At 37.9% G+C, this 20,279-nt stretch overlaps 1 protein-coding gene across 1 annotated transcript in view; it reads left to right on the forward strand.

The window, feature by feature from the left end:
• The window catches only part of Scp1 (Sarcoplasmic calcium-binding protein 1), a 107,233-nt gene extending 89,510 nt beyond the window's left edge, over positions 1 to 17,723 (forward strand). Inside the window, exons 5-6 of the mRNA XM_068287338.1 lie at positions 17,041 to 17,193; positions 17,259 to 17,723. Coding sequence (XP_068143439.1) covers positions 17,041 to 17,193; positions 17,259 to 17,375 — 270 coding nt within the window. The 3' untranslated portion in view covers positions 17,376 to 17,723. The remainder of the gene's footprint in view (positions 1 to 17,040; positions 17,194 to 17,258) is intronic.
• Positions 17,724 to 20,279: the final 2,556 nt, after the last annotated feature.

Below are 20,279 nucleotides of genomic sequence, written 5' to 3' on the forward strand. Positions count from 1 at the left end.
TGCCTCTGGTATGGTTGTGAGAGGCCTGCCGATCAAGAAATGTGCTGGCGAGAAATAATTGACATCTGTGTGCGAGGTGTAGCACAAATGTCGTGAGTTGACCACTGCACTGACTTGTGCAAGTAGAGTTCGCATCTGCTCGTAGGTGAGAGTAGATTTCCCAATGACTCGGCGAATATGCAGCTTTACGCATCTGTCTGCAGATTCCCATTTTCCTCCCCAATGAGGAGCATGTGGCAGAATGAACACCCATTGAATGCCATCATTCGCCAGAGCGTTCGTAACCTTTTCGATGTGTGGTTGAGATGCCAGCAGCTTCTGCATTTCATCAAGAGCGCGTTTAGCTCCAATGCAATTCGTTCCGTTGTCGCTATAGATTTTGTTGCACTTGCCACGCACAGAGACGAAACGACTTAGCGCGGCCAAGAATGAGCGGTCGGCCCTTACCAATGAGCGGTTTGCGCCCCTTTCCATCCTTAAGAAGGATTGGACCAGCAAAGTCACATCCAGTGTTTACAAATGGAAGTTCCTGAGTGACACGAATGCTGGGTAGATCAGCCATCCTTTGTTGTGATGTATGATGCCGTTGTCGAAAACAAGCCAAACAGTCGTGTGTGACTTTCCTTATCAAGTTCCTTGCGCCAAATATCCTGAATCTTTGGCGTACCATAACAAAAAGTGATGAGACACCAGGGTGCAGGTTGACCCTGTGTTCGTATTCAAGTATCAGCTTGGTGATGCGATAAGATTTCGGTAGCAAAACTGGATGTTCGCCTCTGTGGACAATTGCGAGTGGTGCAAGCATCCTCCAACCCTTGTCAATCATTTTCGAGTGTTTAGCCACCTGAGATCGACTTCGCAATGGTTTATTTGCGAGTAGCAACTGATAGTCTTCCTGCAAGCAGGTTTGCGCGTGGCGCAAGCATACAATGCGTGCCGCGGTGATTTCCTCAAACGTAAGATACTTTGAGCCCTTGTCCCCAAATGGACCCTTAGTGCGCCGCGTGGGACATAGCCAACCGTATGAATGAGCGTCAACCATGAAGATACTCATTGAACAAGATGATCGAGTGGATGATCAGGAACTGCATTTACTAATGCAGACAGACAATTGATTTTGACTTCCTTTTGTATGTTCTTTTCTGAAACATTCAAACAGACTTGTGAGTTGTTTAACCTCACCATATACTGATCCGCGTCACGTATCCATGACGGGCCATTCCACCATAACTGAAAGTCCTTTAGGTCTGCAGCCATGAGACCTCTGGATGCACAATCAGCTGGATTTGATTTGGAGTCCACATGCCGCCAATTATGCCAATTATGAATGGTGTCCAGAATTTCCGAAGTTCTGTTCCCAACAAATGTCGAGAGGGTGCGTATGATAGCCAAAGAAGTACGATTGTGGAATCGCACTATGCAAAAATCGTGACCTTTTGATGACGAAGTGCCGCCTTTTTGAACGTATGAGTTGACTTAGGAGCACTGCCGCTCAAAGCTCTAGGCGAGGCAGAGATTGCTGCTTTAGCGGAGCCACCCTAGATTTCGCAGCCATAATCGATGTAGAGATCGAGCCATCCTTGTTGATTACTCTGCTGTACACAACAGCAGCGTATACCTTCGTAGATGCATCGGAGAATCCATGCAATTCAATATTGTCGGTGTCGTTGACAACTAACCGGGGTATTTGAATGTGTTGTAGAATATCCAAATCTGCTCGCCATTTGAGCCAGTTCCTTAGGGATTTTATCATCCCATCCCAAATCGAGAAGCCATAATTGTTAAAAGAGTATTTTAAATTGGACCACAATTGGTGCCAAAAGCCCAAGTGGATCAAAGATCCGTGAGACATCCGATAAAACTTGCCGTTTTGTACAATCGAAATTTCCTCTTAGACCAACACTATAAGACAATGTATCAAGACCAGGTTGTCAGTAAAGTCCAAGAACCTTCACTGAAGATGATTGTGTAGAATAAGTTCCTTCTGTTGGTATGGGAGGTGTGTTGGATACCCATTTCCCAAGCTCCAAATTAGCACAGGACATGAGTTGAATAAGTTCCTTTTGATTTTGTATCAGTTCCTCCTCACTGTTTGACCCAGTGAGCACATCGTCGACATAAAAAGCCTATTGTAAGATTTTTTCAGCATTCGGGAATTCCTGCTGATGATCAGTAGCCAGTTGCTCTAATACCCTAACAGCCAGGAATGGTGCATATGATGTGCCATAAGTGACAGTGCATAGTTGATAGTGTTTGATTGGATCCGATGGTCTTTCTCTCCAGACAATTCTCTGGAAGTCGCGGTGTTTGTTGTTTACCCAAATCTGCCGGAACATCTTGACTATGTCAGCTGAGAATGCAAATTTATACATCCGAAAGCGCAAGCAGACAGCATATAGATCCCGTTGAATGCAAGGCCCTGTAAAGAGATAATAGTTTAGTGATTTGCCTTTGGTGTCGCAAAATGATCCGTCGAAAACTACTCTCAGTTTCCGATCCAAAACCGGGTGATGTGGTAGATAAGTGTGTTTTCAAGTGATGAAACTTTTGAGTGCTCCATTTGTTGTGTATCGTGCTATCATAGATATCCTGAAAAGTTGGCAACTCTGTGTAGAGTCCAGCGAACCGTTTTATTTAAATCTTCGGCAATTCGCTGCCATGCACGAATGCCGTCGTGCTATTTCCCGAAGTTGAACCCGAAGCTGCCACCTCATTGCGAGCGGGCATCGACAAGTTTGAACTGCTCTGGTTCAAAGGGTTGTTGTTGTTGTTGCAGCAAATACACGATGTCGTCGTTATATGCGTGCAGACTCATGGCGCCATTGCCGTCGCCAGACAATGTTGCTTGTTGGTGTACTAACCGTTGTTTTCCTAGAAGTAAAGAATATGCCTTCAAGTACTTCTCTTCGTAGGTCACGTGATCGACCTCTGGATCCACATAACCGTCCACATCTTCCAGTAGGGCTATGGAATCCCCTATTCCATTAAATTCCTTCCACACGGAGTTGGACTGGAGTTGATCCATCCGAGCGGTTACCTCAGAAGTTGATGTAGTTTGGGTTCTTTCCGACCAATCCAGAATTCTGGTCATGCTGGCCTTGAGTCAGCTACGTCGACCCACCAATGCCTTTAGTTCTTCCATTGCAAAGAACTATTCCAGAGTAATAACCCACTAAACTTTCCAATATATCCAAAGAAATTCGAACGAAAAGCACCCTATTAGAACGAAAACCGATTCCTTTATTCGGCTCGAATGAACAAATATGATTTGGTCTAGCAGTGGACTGTACCTAAAAATTAATTGGATAATTTCGCTTTTGTGATTCTTTGCTACTGAATCAGTTGAGTGCCAATTTATTACTGAACGAAAAGAGAAAAAGCGCCGACGCAGCAGCGCACATATTTGTGTGGGTGTACAATGCTTATATAATTGAAAACCGCTACTTCACGGGGGATGGAGCATACGGTTCCATTGTCGTCTTCCAATATCCGATGGAGACTTTTTAATCTTCTCCTTGCTTTATCGTTGTCAAGTTCGTTTGGCAGGTTGTTAGTTTGCTTAATTTGTCATGGGGTGTCTCTGAAATTTTGCTGGCTATCGAGGCAATGTAGGGAATGTCCAGATCACAGTGTAATATGCTTCCTCTTACGAACCAGGGTGCGCCTGTCATGATGCTGTGATGCTGTTCCCATGTGGAAACAATTATTTCAGGGCTAATTTGCATCTCAGGCTTAATCCGCTTTTATAACGCAGACACCAGTTTAGTTTGTTCATTCCGTAGTTGTGCTTCTTTACTAGTGTAATTATATGAGGTTTCCAAGTTTGTCTTCTATCAAGGGTCACTCTCAAATATGACGCTTGCCTTATTTGTAAAATACTTCGGGGCATTTTCTCTATTTAGCGTAAATGTAACGCTCTGGGAGTTTTTTGTGTTGATTCCGATTCTCCAATGTCTGGCTCATTCTTGGAACTTATTTAGATCTTGGCAGTGCAGAAATATGGGCAGTGCGATCTTACAACGCAAAATGTAACCAAAAGCATGCCTGTTTCGATTGTACTAAGTTCATCGCTTGGCTTAGGCATGTCGGCTGTGTAGATGGTGTATAAGACCGGCCCGAGAACAATGCCCTGCGGAACACCGGCATTAACACTGCGTGTTAATGATAATGTTTATGTTTTAACTTAGCTTTTTTAGAAAGGTCTCGGTAGTTTTGAAGTTTTGTTAGGAGACCCGTATGCCACACGCGGTCGAATGCCTGTTTCACATCCAAAAAGACGGCTAGGCAGTATTGTTTTTCTTCATAAGCTTCAACAATATGTTGCACGGCTCGGTGGATCTGCTCAGGAGTACCGTGCTGACCTCTAAAACCAAATTGATGGTTTGGTAATATGTCTTGGTTATCGAGCTCCGCCAATATCCTCCTTAATACTTTCGCATACTTTAGAGAGGACTACCAGAAGTCTGATTGGGCGATACTTAAGATTTATTGTAGAGTTTAACTGGAAACTCTATACAGTTTTCTGGAAGTGCCGTTATAGTCCAGCTGTCGAGTTTGTCCGATTCCGGGGATTTCTTAGACTTTAAGGCTTTCATAGTTGCTGTGACTTCTTCGATGTTACTTTCTCTAGTTGATGTAGCTGCACTTGTAGATCCATTTCTGTTTTTCACGACAGAGAGAGTTACTGTGTAAGGAGGCCAAAATGTTTGTTCCAGATGAAGAGAAAAGGCTTCCGCCTTATCCTTCCTGGAGGAGAGCCAGATAGAATTTTGTTTAGGAGCCTGAGGGCTTCTTTTAGTTGCATTAAGTCTTCTGGCCTTCGGTATCGTCTGGCGTGCTTGTTTAGTTTTCTTCTGGTTCTTATGAGATCACGTACCTCTAGAGAAATTGCAAAATGAGTTCCTCTCCTTGATGGGGTTTATGTGCGGGCTCTTGCTTGTGATGCAGCATTAGTGATCATTTGAACCAATTTCTCAGTCGCAAATTCGATATCCTCTCTACTGGTAATTTCTATTTCAGGATGAACTGTGTCTTTTAGCACGCTTTTAAATGTTCCAATATTTGCTCCTCTAGGCAATAGTTGAAATCTTGGTGCTTCTATAACTGGTTCCTTTTAAAGTTGAATCATAAGTGCCAAATGATCAGAAACTACGTCATTAAGTTCCGTGATTTTGAGTCTTTGTGGAGAGATGCCTTTGTAAATGCAGAAATCAATGGCAGTTGGGCTGTGCGATAAAATCCTGGGGAAGTGAGTCGGATCTCCAGAACAGAGGAATTCATAGCAGCCAAAGTAAACGGATTCGTAAAGCTCTATCCCGCGGCGATCACAGCTTTAGTCGCCCCAGTAGTAGTGTTTGGCGTTCAAGTCTCCTGCGAGAATAAAGTTGTAGCTTATTTTGACTTAAAGACTTGTAAATTGAGTCTCGTTAATAGAAGAGTGAGGTGGGCAGTAGATTGCACCAATCTCCACTTTAGCTTTTGATGTATTTACGCGAACTAGGAATAGCTGCATTTTGCAATTAATTATTGGAAGTAACTGAATGTGTTTAATTAAATTTTTGATAATTATGGAAGCTCAGCCATTTCTATTGGATTGGTTGGTATGAGAATTGTAGTGTGTGTATCCCGGGAATTTTACGTTTGGGCACGAAAATGTTTCACATATCATCATTATGTCAATGTCTCTTTGTTGAAGGACCGCCGCCAGCTCTTGATGTTTGCTGAGCCACTGGCGTTCCAAAAAACAATTTCAAATTTTAAACATTCAAGCATCAGTTGCTGTTAAAGCAATAACGCATTTCCCTCATAAACGCCATCATATTATTTCTTTGCTGCTGCTGTATGACAAGGGGTTGCCTAATAACTTCGCTTTGAGCGTTAGTTTGAACATTCGGTTGTTCTGATTGATGAGAAGGATTTTGGGTGACTCCACTAGTGACTTGAGAATACGAGAGTCCTGTGTTCCAGCTGTTCTGGCCCACTGGTATGAGAAATGGCTTTGGTTTTTGCGGTAGACATCGGTGGCACTGGACAAGGCCGTTGAAGCTTCTAGGCAGTTTAACCATGATGCGCTGTCTACAGAGTACTTTCATTTGCATTGCCTCCTTATTGTTTGCCTTGTCTACAATATCTGACAAATCTCACCTTTTATTCTTTCCCAGACTTCTAAATATTAAGGGTATTCAATAAACCAGTACCTCCGATACAGTTGGCCTTCTGGAGGCATCAACCTGAAGCAAAACTCAAAACATCAAACTCCTCAAGCCCGATATATAACCCAACGTCAGTGAAGTATAATTGCCGGCCATTATTTTGGTGACCAACTCGGACAAATTGGAGGCTGCAAATGTTTTCTTCAAGCAACACATTTCACCCAAAATGCATCCTAAAGCCCAAATGTCACTCTTGTTGTCATACTTCTTGCCCTCGCACTGAAATACAATTAGCTACTTAGCTAATGCACATGAACTAATCTAATAGTTGTACTAACTACATACTTACCATTTCGGGACTTAAGTAAGCATTTTTTTTTGTCCAATTTACTTTACAGGATTATAAATGTTTGTGGCTTCATGATCAAGTTCGTGAAGTTATTTTTTGGTGTCACAATAACTCTTCGAACCTATTGTTTTGTTGTTGAATTGATTGTTTGTTCTGACAAATTTGGGGGTCGGTAATGGGCTTCGTAAGTTTTCGCGTTTGTTTTGTGAAAGTATATATGTTCTTGATCAGCTCAACGAGACGATTTCAAATAATCACGTCTGTCTGTCCGTCCGTCCGACTGGATCAACGCAAACGTTCTTCTCAGTAGATCTTGATCAAATGTTCGTGACTTTGCCATTTGTATTGGAACTATATGATATACAACTGATGGCCTGCGGTATTTAAGGGTCTAGGAGGACGGAAATAGCAACGCTCATAGCCATGGCCTTTGAACTCGTCGCGTGGTACTAATATACCATTTTTGCAAGGGTATAAATATTATGTAAATACGAAAAACAACTGTGCATAGAATATACAACAAAGTTTGCTTTTGTTTCCCAAAAAATTTGGAAAATACCGTATGACTTTACCTCTTTAGTCAATAGGTCTTTTTATAAGTATTTCTGTGTGAGCGTCTCTCGTTTCGGTTGTTGTCTGACGTTCGATAAAAGATTGTTTTACAAAACAGCTCTACGTAAAGTGCTCAAAAACAAAAACAAAAATCAAAGAAGCTAACATCGGCTATGCCGAAGTTTGCATAGCCTTGCAGTCCTTGGTAATAATAATTTTACATGTTCAAAATTTGTTTTCTGCATCTCAACTCATCAATACACAAACAAAAAAAATTTTACTCTCATCACATATGTAAATTTCATAGCATACTCGATTTTTATGAAAATGTTTCTTCTAGTTCTTCTAGAGCTATATTATATAGTGGTCCGATCCTTATGGTTTTCATACTTTATTTTTGCCGGGTAATAAAAAACCACGAAAAAAAATTTCAGCCCGATAGCTCTTAAGACGGCTGAGTAAAACGCACAGACAGACGGACAGACGGATGGCTCGACTCAGCTTCTCACGCTGATCAAGAATATATATACTTTATGGGGTCGGAAACGTCTCCTTCTGTGCGTTACAAACATCTGATCAATTTTATAATACCCTCTGCAAGGGTATAAAAAGAGCAAGTATGCTTGCTCAGACCCAAATCGATTGTGTTTGATGTTTTTGGTTGTTCTCGTGAGCAGAGCTTAGAGAAAAACCAGAGGGCCGGGGCTAACTTCGACCGCGTCAAAGTTTGTATACCCTTGCAACTTTTTTGGTAACTCTTTCCTTACCTATTAGCCATCAATGTGGAAGGACGTTTTATCTAAAAAGGCTTATGTTTGTGAAAGAATCGCCTACAATCATAGGAAATAACGAAGATATTGATCAAAGTCACTGTTTTCGACCGGTTGTTCCTATGGGAGCTATATGATATGGTCAAACGATTTTGATAAAATTTGGAACATTCGTTAAAAACTATAATAGACTCAGTAATATTAAGTTTCACGACAATAGCTCAGAAAATATCCAAGGTTTTGAGAAAAGTCACTGTTCGTGACCTTGGGGTTATATAGTTGATATAGTGGTCCGATCCGGCTGCACGTACGGACATGGCTTTTTGAACTCGTCTCGTCGTGCTGATCAAGAATATATATACTTTGTATGGTCAGAGATGCTTCGTCCTATGCGTTGCACACTTCTGACCAAAATGAATATAACCGTTTTGCAAGGGTATAAAAATGCAAAATAAAAATAGAGGGCGGGGGCTTGTATACCCTTGCAAATTTTTTGTTACTCTTTCCTTACCTAGGGTCTTCATGGTGGAAGGGTTCGATTGAAGGGTTTCTTTTAAGTCTAATGTTTGCGAAACGGCTTACATAGGAAAAAACGAAGTTATTAATCAGTCACTGCTGTCCACCGATTGTTCCCGATCTTGTCGATATTGTCGCCCGATCTTGATCAAATTTGTCACAGTCATTAACAGATACATAAAACTCAAAAAAGTTTAATTTAAAAGCAATCGCGTAGAAAGTAACGAAGTTATTGACAAAAGTCACTGTTTGGCAGAGTCGTTTATAAGTGTAATAAGCTTACTTATATTAAATTTCAATTAAATTTCGACAATAGCTCTGAAAATAACGAAGTTATTAAAAAAATGGGAGCTGTATGATATAATGGTCCGATCCGGCTGAATCCGAGATATACAACCCCTGCAGTACAAGCCTACATGCGAAATTTCAGCCCTTTAGTTTTTATGATATACGAGGAGTTTGCGTTAATCCAGACGGACGGACTGACCGACGGACGGACGGACGGAAATAACTATATGAAAACGTCTCGTCGTGCTGATTAAAAATACATACACTAATCGGCATAAATATTTTAATGAAATTAAAGTGCTGTGTTATTGCTTATATGTTTTTATTAGCTTTTTAGAACAAAACAATTTCTTTTTTCATTTATGCATATCGGTGTTACAAACTAAAAATTATTATGATGGATTACTGGTGGCTAGTCGAAAGTATTGACACCAACACCTTCCAAAAATTTTGTAATCAATCTGTTGATGTGGCATAATGCATTATCCTGTTGCACAATGAATGATTCACTGATTAGCTTGTCTCCGGAAAAAAGGTTGCAAAATATTGGCCTTCATCGGCCTTCATGGCCAGCGTCTCTTATCGTCCCCGACCGGTCTCATGCACCGTCCACTCCTAATGTACAGCAATTGATTTCGTTTAAGAGCCCTGTCGTGAATGCTATAAGTAAGGAATTACCGGTATCACCTGGGAATGATCTCTTAAAAACGATGCCTATTGTAGTGTCTGATGTGTCCGGGCAATAACCCATTCCAATGGAAATTGCCGATAGTTCTAAAAGTATCGAGGGCCCCGTAAACAAGTTAACTGCTGCAGTGGGTGACTTGTCCAACGTTACTGCTGCGGCTGACGCTTCGGGACCGCGGCCTCTCGTTGGCATACCACCAAAGAAACATATATTTGTTTCTAGGCTAGACCCTGTTGTCACATCTGATGATGTAATAGCCTATATTCGGAAGAAAGTTAACGTCTCGAATATTGCGGTGGAGAAGTTTAAATTTTCTTATTCTCGGGACATTTCGTCCTTTAAAATTAGTGTTTCTGCCAATATCTTCGACACTATATGTCGAGTAGATTTTTGGCCAAAACATATAATAGCTAAGGAATATACTGTAAAAAAGAAAAATCGGAAACCGATTCGCTTGCCAACAACAACTAACACTATTCCTGCCACATCAGCATCTGCTGGTGTGTCAAATAACTAGCTTCGTCCCTTAACCTGGGTTACCAGAACGTTAGAGGACTGAAATCTAAACTTTCTAATCTCTATGTAGATAGTCTTTCTTTTGAACATAACATTCTAGCTTTTACAGAGACGTGGCTAAAACCTGATATTACTGATGCATCGGTTTTTTCCTAAAACTTTTCTATATTCAGACGTGACCGGATTTCTCGCATAGGTGGTGGCGTTCTGATAGCTGTTGATGCTGCTTTATCATCTGAAATGATTCAATTTTCTAGTACCCAGGAGATTGAGTTTGTCGGTGTTAAAGTAAATTTTAAATCTTTTAATGCTTTCATTACTTGTTCCTATATTCCACCATTGTCAGACATGGTGGTATATTTAAATCATTTAGAGGCAATTCAGTTTGTCTCCTCCTTAGTTTCCAGTCAAGACTTGCTCATAGTTGTAGGTGATTTTAATTTACCCGCTTTAGCATGGTCAATAACAGATGAATCTACCACGTTGCTGCCCTCTTTGTCACATGACTTTATTGATGGCCTTCTAGGCTTATCTTTATCCCAAGTCAATCCTGTCTTAATTTCTAATGGAAAATCGTTAGATATTATTTTTGTATTGGATTCTTCTTATTGTGAGGTTTCTAGGATCGAACCATTTGTTCTTCCAGAAGACAAATTTCATCCTACATTAAATTTAAAAATTGATTTGCCCTTGCTTTCACCATTACTTGGTTCAAATGAGTTACCTCTAACTAGGTGCTTTCGTAAGACTGACTTTGCCAGCCTTAATGAAAACATTGCTACTACCGATTGGTCTTATCTGTACAATTGAAGAGATATGAACTCAGCTGTTCGTTTTTTCTATGATACTCTGAATTCACTCTTTGATATTTGTGTGCCTCTTGGTAGGCTGGAGCGGCTTAACAAACCTCCCTGGTTCTCTCGTGAGTTATCCAATTTGAAAAATGTGAAGACACGATATTATAAGAAGTTTCAAAAAACACGTCGTTCATCAGATTATGCTCTGTATACAGTCGCTCGTTCAAAATTCATGATGCTTAATACACAATGCTATAAGAATTATCTTCAGCGGTGTAAGCTTCAGTATCTTTTTTGTCCTATCTTTTTTGTCCTATCGAAATAAAAAAGCGAACTCTGTTCAAGCAATTGCCGATACGTTTGCGAGTTTTTTCAAAACAACGTATTTCTCAACGAACTTACTTACTTACTTATCATTTAAAAAAAGCTAATTGCATTTTCAATCCAGTGATTAATGAAAGTTCTCTTCTTAGCGAACTTAGACTAGTTAAACCTGTTTACTCTCCGGGGCCAGATGGCCTACCTGGATGTGTACTCAGGTTCTGCAAACGCATAATGTAAACCCATTTTAAAATTGTTTCTATTGTCTGTCGAATCTTTCTCTTTTCCATCTATTTGGACGGAGTCGTATATCATTCCTCTGCATAAAAATGTCAAAATGTCCGAAGCCTCTAACTATAGGGGTATCTCAAAATTGTCCGCTATTCCGAAAGCTTTTGAGAAAATTATAACTTCTCAAATGCAACATTTTTGCAGCTCTATTATTTCGCCATCCCAACATGGGTTTGTGAAACGTAGATCTACAACCACTAACCTTTTAGAATTTACATCAATAATTATCAAGGGGTTCAAAAATGGTAAACAAACTGATGTAATATATACTGATTTTAGCAAAGCCTTTGATTCCGTTAATCATACCCTATTACTTTCTAATCTGAGCGACATTGGGTTTCCACCGCTTTTCCTTTCTTGGGTTCGAGAATATTTAACAAATAGAAAACAGAAGGTACTTTTTAAGTCTTCTTTTTCCGCTTCCATTCCTGTGACTTCTGGTGTACCTCAAGGTAGTCATCTTGGCCCTCTGCTCTTTACACTATTTATTAACGATCTTCCATCAGTCATTGTTCATTCGCGCGTGCTTATGTATGCTGACGATGTCAAACTTTGTCTTACTCATAAAGATACAGATTCATTTAGTCGGCTACAAGCTGATCTTAAAAACTTTCAATCCTGGTGCCAGTTTAATCTACTAAATCTTAACACTACCAAATGTAAGGTAATGACTTTTTTCCGTAACTCTCCCCAACTGGTCTTTTATTTTCTAAACAATAGCCCTTTAGAACGTTTAAATAATATAAATGATTTGGGCGTACTTATGGACCATAAGTTAAATTTTAACACCCACATTTCCACCACGGTCGCAAAGGCCATGAGTGTCCTGGGTTTCATTAAAAGATGGTCAAAAGAATTTGATGACCCCTATACAACTAAAGTTCTTTTTACTTCGCTTGTCCGTCCTATTTTAGAGTATGGATCTTGCATTTGGTCACCTCAATATGAGTCGCACCAGATTAGACTTGAATCCGTTCAAAAGCAGTTTTTGCTATTTGCTCTTCGTGGCTTAAGCTGGGATCGCAATGTCAATTTGCCTTCGTATTCTAGTAGACTTCTCTTGATTAACCTTCCGTCCCTAACTAACCGTAGAATTATGCTTGGTGTCATTTTTATGCACAAGCTCCTAATTGGTGATATCGACTCGCCTGAGTTATTAGCTCAGGTGAATCTGTCGGTACCATGTAGACGGAGTAGACATCCTTTGATACCTTTATCCCTTAGTCCTTGTTCTTCTAACTATGCTATGCATGAGCCTCTTAGGGTCCTCTGCTCTGATTACAACCTTCTATTCCCTGTAATCGGCTCTTAGTTTTCTATGCTTAAAACATCTATCATATCCCATTTAGTTAATAGATAGCTGTAGTATTATTTGTTTGTCTGTTTTTTCTATTGTGTATTTGTCCACGCGATTCGTGCCGTGCGTTATACGGCTGCACCCCTCGGTCGGTCGGGTGGGAGGTGGGCAGTTATCTGCTTGGGCTCGCGCGTAACAGGCTATGTCCTGGTGTCGTAGGGGCCACTTGAACGTACTGCGTATAGTATCGTCAACGTCCGCTAATGCAAAAGAATGCAAAAGCTAAAGAAAATATCTATTACTAGACACTTATATTCGCATCGTTATTTGATGTTAATACGCATTGACAGCTTCAATAGTCACAAAACGATTTCGTCAAAATATTTATGTTGGCTAGTGTACTCTGTAGCTGTTGAAAACGCTGACTAATTTCAATAATGACTCTATTTAATAAAGAATAAATCTGACCCGAAAATAAAATAAAACCGATTTACTCAAAGACTAGATACAGTCATTAGTTTGGTTTGTATACTTAGTACTCATGTAGATTTTGGTTGTTTCCAAACACACACAAACCCATTATCTTCCGCAATTTTATACCTATCGCATTTCAATTTTCAATTTACTTAAATTTTTTTATGGTACTTTGTAATTTTATGTCGTGTTCAATCTAAGATTTTCGACATAATGCCAACATAAACTTAATCGGGCCCATTGTGCAAGGCAACACATTCACACGAAGTTTTATTTTTTGTAGCTTTATGCTGCAAAATGGTTTTAAAATATTAAATAAAAGTTATTTACTTTTAGTTTTCTCTTTTTTTATAGTGGTTTTGCTTTATATTTTCTTATTTTTAGCAGATTTTTTAAGTATGCTCACACCAGAAGACCAATTTTATTTCTCTCACTTTACTAAATGATTGATAATTTTTTTTGTAATGAATCATTTTTTTCGTTTACTGGCTGTCCTTAATTTATAAAACGTTGCAGAGAGTATTATAGAATTGGTCAGCTTGTGTTGTGGAATTGGCTGTAATAATTTATGTTTTCGAAAGCTTTATTTTTAATTCTTTGCGTGACTGTATTTTTCTTCAAAAAAACGATACATTGACTTAAATACTAGATTCAAGAACAGAAATGGTATTTGTTGGTGACATAGCCTAAATACAAATAAAATGATGTATTCTGCGACATTTTGTAAAGCAGAAAAGGAGACTTTTCCGACTGAAACTGAAACTGACGTTTCCGACTGCGTTTGCGTTTACACAGCCATCTTAAAATCTATCGGGATAAAATTTGTTAGTCAAGGTCAAACGACACGATTATCGTAAAAATTGATGGCTTTCAGTCCAATATTCATAATAATGACTGCGCCAAATTTTGTAATAAGTCATCGGATGACTTTAACACTTAGTTTCTATAGCGATCAATCGAAAACTTTAATTAAAAGACTTGGTGATTTTCACAAGATTGCCCTAAGCCCCAATATTTTTATACCCTTGCAAAAAGGGTATATTAATTTTGGTCAGAAGTGTGCAACGCATAGACCGAAGCATCTCCGACCATACAAAGTACATACATATATTCTTGACCAGCACAACGAGACGAGTTCAAATAGCCATCCGTCCGTCCGTCTGGATCAACGCAAACATGTAGGCATGCATGTAGGCTTGTATATACTGCAGACAACCCCTGTTTCTCGGATTCAGCCGGATCGGACAACTATATCATATAGCTCCCATACAAACCCCAAGGTCACGAAAAGTTATTTTCTGTGCTATTGTCGTAAAACTAATATTATACAGTTTATTACGCATATAAACTACTGTGTCAAATTTGATCAAGATCGGGTGACTATATCATATAGCTCCCATAGGAACGATCGGTCGAAAAAGTTGACTTTTGTAAATAACTTTGTTACTTTTAACGCGATTGCTTTCAAATTAAACATTTCTTAATTTAAATTATCTGTTAATGACTGTGCCGAATTTGATAAAAATCGGGTGACCATATCATATAACTACCATAGTTCAAAGAGTAACCTGGTATTTTTCATTTGTACATATACCTTAACTATCTATTGAAGAAAGTATTCTTAAGAATAATGCAGAGAAACATATTCATCGCGAATAGCAAGGCAGTATTTTATGAGACATGTCAACTGAAATAATCTTTCGGAAACAATAAAGGATACGCTAATGGATGAAAATTTTTTCAAAATTACGCCTCTCAAAGAACGGTTTGCAACATCAAGACATGAGTCATCAGACAATTGGCATAGCTATAACGACCTAGATCACATTCTTAATTAACTGAAATCGTACAACCGTTGACAGCTATATTTTCAGTGCAACGTATGTATAAAAAGTATTTAATTCCATACAAATCTCGTTCATCTAACTTTGACTCGCCGTTAATTATTGCAAAAGAAGCATATATCTAAAAATTCAACATGTTGTCGTGCCATAATTAAACTTGTAAAAGGGTATATTAATATTGTTCAGAAATGTGCCACGCATAGAAAAAGTATTATCCGCCCAATCAAGTATACATATTCTTGATCAGCACGACGGGGTGAGTTCAAATAGCTTTGTAAGTCCGTCCGTTCCTCCGTCTGGAGCAACGCATACTTATCCTCGACCGTAAGAGTTATAGAGATGAAGTTATGCACGTGGGCTTGTATTAACTGCACGTGCTTAGCAGCATCGGATTATCCCATAGAACCAAAAAAAAAACAGGTAGAGTGACCCTTCTCTATTATTCGTTAATTTGCAAGCTTTTGTCACAGAACTGAACATATCTTAGAAAAAAATTGCCTATCTAAATTTTAACAAGAACGGTTAACTATGTATATCATTTAGCTGTCACTGGTCGAAACCAGGGACTTTAATCCCCTTTTAATAATTCTGCCAAATTTCATTACATAACTAATACAACTGATTTATAGGCATACGATAATAATAATACCTATAATACCTGTACATATGCTCGGCATTGCTTCAATCTATAGGCTTTGCAAAAATTATACTGTCTTTTTATTTATTTAAGTCAACTTACACAGCAGTAAAACTAAAAAAAAAAAAAAAAAAAAAAACGCAACCAACCATCCCCAATCAGGTGGTGCCAGCTGTGGTCAGGGAGGAGCTGCAAGTATTACGATGTCCAAAATATAATCAGCTGTTTCGTTGTAAGATTATTGTAAAATAGAGAGCAAAGTGAAATGTCAAAAAGATAAGGAGAGATAAGATGAGAAAGATTGGCAAAGAACGCTAAAAGGTTCATGTGGAGAGTAATTAGTGAAACGTCTACTGAAATGAGTAGGCAAAAAGGGATGGAGGTCTGACTGCAAGTACAGTTGAAGAGAAGGATTTTTATAAGAATAACAGATCCTGACGATATCCTCAAATGAGCACGCGTGAATGAACCAAGGCCAACGAACAAAGTTTCTAAGATTCAATTCTAAAAGATTGGTAAGAGACGAACCGCCTTTCATGAAGTCATGCTGACAAAGAGAAATAAAAAAAAATTAATACATATGCTTTATATGGTCTATGCGTTGCACACTTCTGACCAAAATTAAAATAAATATTATTTTTGCACGGGTATGAAAATACATTTCCTTTTCCAACCAAACATCCCCGACCCGGTGTAAAAGTTTTATTTGCGCAATATGCCAGCTATGGCGAACTTACGGAATTGCTTCTGAAACGAATCAATACTACGCTGGTGAACTTCATATTGAGGGTTCCACACTGGCGAGCAATATTGTAGAGTAGGACGAACTAACGAAGTGTATAAAACCTTTGTTAAGTAAGGGTCATCAAATTCCAGTGTTTAAATTGCTGTAGTCGAATTAGCAAAAGGCATAAATTTTGTGCTATTCATTGCTGTGATTGTTTAGCAAACATGAAAACGAATACTTTGTGTTGCTTTTGCTTCCGGAAAAAACCGTGGCTGAACCTAGGCCAAGGGCACATCATTTCTTAACAGGGTAAATTACAGGGGGCCCAGATGACTGCCTTAGGGGACCCCTGAGGTTACTCAAATACATTTTCGGTTCTCCCGATTAGATAAGATTTTAACGAAGCCAAAAGTTTCTAAAAAAATTCCTTAATGCTTTGTTTCGTAAATATCTGAGAATGGTCAACCTTATCGAAATCCTTACGAAAGTCAGTATAAATGACATCAATTTGGCACTTTGGACGGAAGCCATTGTGCACAAGGGAAGTCAATTCTAAAAGGTTGGTAAGCTATGAACGAACTTACATAAATCCAAGCTGACAAGGAGATATAGTGGATCTAGATAAGTGCTAAAGAGAAAACTTAATAATTTTCCTAATTAGATGTTAGCCATAGCTCTCTGTACAGCTTTACTGTTGTTGAATTATGTAGTCAGAACTATATACTATTTAACATAGTGGGTTTAATGTATTATATCCTTTAAAAACTTTAGATTTTCTTTTTAAAATAATTTTTGAATTTTCTGTAATTTTTTATTTTAAGGCGATGCGCGCGTTCATTGAATCTAATTTCAAATTATTAGATATAGACAGCGATGGCGTTGTTGGTGTTAAGGAATATAGATACAACTGCATATCAAGAGTTGCTATTGATGACATTGCCCCCATCGATAAGGCGTTTGAAACATTACTGAATGTAAATAGCTTTGCTGAATATATTTACGCAAACATTAAGAAAATTTTATTTACTCATTATTTCAGGATGACGATAGAAAACGAGGTGGTCTTTCATTAGACAGATACAAAGAACTCTACGGCCAATTTTTGGGTAATACCGCTGACAATCACCCGGCAGTTAATCTATTCGGCCCTTTATAAAAAATACACACTAATTGTCTTCGCTGTTGTTCAACTACTATTTCATTAAGTTATGCTTGTAATTACTATGACTATAAATTTAATACCACTTAGATATAATGCATTCATATCATTTTGTGTAGAATCGTCGAAACAGTTCGTTAACATTAAACTTATTTTGTAATTAGATATCTTTTTTTGCTCGCAGAAGTTAATCATAGTGTAAAAAGTTGATTTGCTCTCAAAAAAGGCTCTTAGGTAATGTGGGCTTCTCTCGAAATATGTTAGATTTATTTAAATTGTTATTGTGTTATAAAATTTTTGTTACATTGCAAATTAACTAAGTAAACTATAAATGTTGAATACTTATTTTGCATTTCTCTATATATGTGTCATCTAATCTTGTCTGTTTAAAGGCTGGTGGAAAATTATTTAAAGTATATCAGTTGGCATTGCCAATATCTTTGGGTGGAATTCATGTGGAAAATGTGTCTAATAAGCAAAAATGCGATGATCTTTGTTTGTACATACAAGTTAGCACACACGTCTCTCCGTGATACAGCGACTCCTACAGAACAAGTAGAACCATGCTCTGCACTCCGACCAATTATGATACAGCGAGAGGTAAATGGAACGCAATAAACCGCTGAATAAGTTTCGGGTAATATACCCGCCCATATTAAGAGTTACGAGCCATTTCAATCCACACTATCCACTTGTTGCATTATTGGTTTCCTATACCTGGAGTAATACTGACATCCTATCACATAGCATAAGGATCATGGTAAGGCCACAGTCCGACACTAAGATTTGTAACTTACATATACATATACCTAACCCTCGATTTACACGGTACTTTTTCTAAAGTAATATAACCTTGTGGCAACACTGGCGCTTCTTTATATTATGTATACGCTTAAATATATGGCCAAATTTTGTCCAGCAAAAGAAATAATAGAGATGGAGAATTTAATTGGAGGAGAAGAGTTTGACGACAATATACCCCAGTGGAACTAACCAAACAGCTTCTCCAAATTAATAAGTAAACAAGCCAAAAAGTAAAAGTGCTGGTAAAATAAAAAGAAGTAATAAGTGAAAATCAAGAGTTAAAGTGTGAATAAGAATGAATAAACAAAATAAAACTGTTGTTGTTAAGACTGGGACCTTAAGGGCCCACCGGGCATACAAATTGAAGGGTCCCCTATACTATATGCTTGAAAAATTGGTAAATATTTACTTACGGTACTCGGGCCCAAAACGCCCTAAATATAAATTTGGTATCAAACGAAAGAGAAAAATTCCACGAGTACTACCTCAGGTGTGCCTTGGCGATTTGTTTCGTAGTTTTTGTGTAATTAATAAAAGAAAATTTATGTTTTTAGCAGGATATAGCTAAAAGTAGCTGTTTCCGGCATTTTTTAAAAAGCTGTCAAATTTTAAGATAGTGTTGCCAGATGCCAAATTTCGGATACTCGATTACGCGGGCTTTTTTCATCTTTTGTTCGTACTATTTTCAACAAACGAAAATATTGTTGAGTTTACAATATTTCTTGATTTTAAAGAACAAATATAGTTCAGAATATTCCTCGAATTTATAGTTTAGAGTAAAATATTTGGCTACCAGGGCGGTCAAACAACGCGCCAAAAAAAAAAATTGAGTTTGCCAACACTGAAATCTAGCTTTAGTCAATTTTTCTACTTTTCAAAATTGAAATCTCGAGTAGCGTAAGTAAATATTTACCAAACAAAAATGTGAATAAATTAAACATTTTTATTTGCCTACTATTTTTCAACAATGTGTTTTTACGTAAGGCATAATTTTCCTAGATTTTGTCATTCATCAAACAGTCAAAAGTTTTTCATGTGAATTGGTCTGTAACGAAAAGGCGTTAACAATTCGTTTATCTTCAATTTGATTCAAGTGATTTAATTATGGAAATATCAAAGAAGCTAACATCGGCTATGCCGAAGTTTATATAATTAAATATCTGGTTTTCCCAAAGAGGAAAAAAAGATATTGTGAGTTAAAAGCAACGTACTTTAATATTTGAATGAAAACTTAAAAATGAGTTACAAAAATGTCTTATGGTTATATTTATAGGCTAAATTTGTGAGCCCTTTAGTGACGTGATTGATATTGATGCGATTTGATTGGTCCGAATTTAAATGCTGAATTAGCGTTCTCACGCTTTTGGTTTTTAGCGGGACAATATTTATTGCAAGTGTTTAATTGTTTATGTTAATTATGAGTTAGCGTTCACACGCTTTGATTTTGAGGGGGACAATTGTTATTGCAAGTGTCCAATTGTATATAAAAAACGGATGTTTACTTTAACGTTATGAATTTTAGGGGGCGAAAAATTTATATTTTATTGGGTATTGGAGTTGGATATATGACTCACCTATCCTAAAGAAAATAGCCTGTCCTCAGGCGGATACATTGGGATATAGCGAGGGGTTTTTCTCAGCTGTATAGATTGGAGTATCAATTTTGTTTATAATTTGGGACTCAATTTTTTCAATAATTGGGATTTCAATTTTTTCTGTGGGAGCTCGATTGTTATTTGATCGAAAATGCTTATTTCTTAGTTTTTGTGGGATCGTCTTAAACTTATAGATTAAGTATGTAATCAAACTTATTATAGTAAGTACAAAAGTGGTTAATGTAATAGTTTGAAATACAGTATAATTTTTGGTGTGTTCGTTAATTATCTCTTTTGTATGGATATAGGAAATAGGTTCTAGCCTGGTTATATGGTTTGTTACATAAATGCTTTGGCTATAGTCAAGCAATGAATTTATTATTGATATTTCGTTTAATTGTAAGGCACAATCGTAGATTTTTATTATGTTATTGCCTTCTATTATTAAGTCGTTTTTTACGCAATTTTGATTAAGTTTAGTTTTTGGTAAGTTCCATGTTAC

This window comes from Drosophila tropicalis, unplaced genomic scaffold, assembly GCF_018151085.1.
Source record: "Drosophila tropicalis isolate 14030-0801.00 unplaced genomic scaffold, ASM1815108v1 contig_47, whole genome shotgun sequence".
Lineage (NCBI taxonomy): Eukaryota > Metazoa > Arthropoda > Insecta > Diptera > Drosophilidae > Drosophila > Drosophila tropicalis.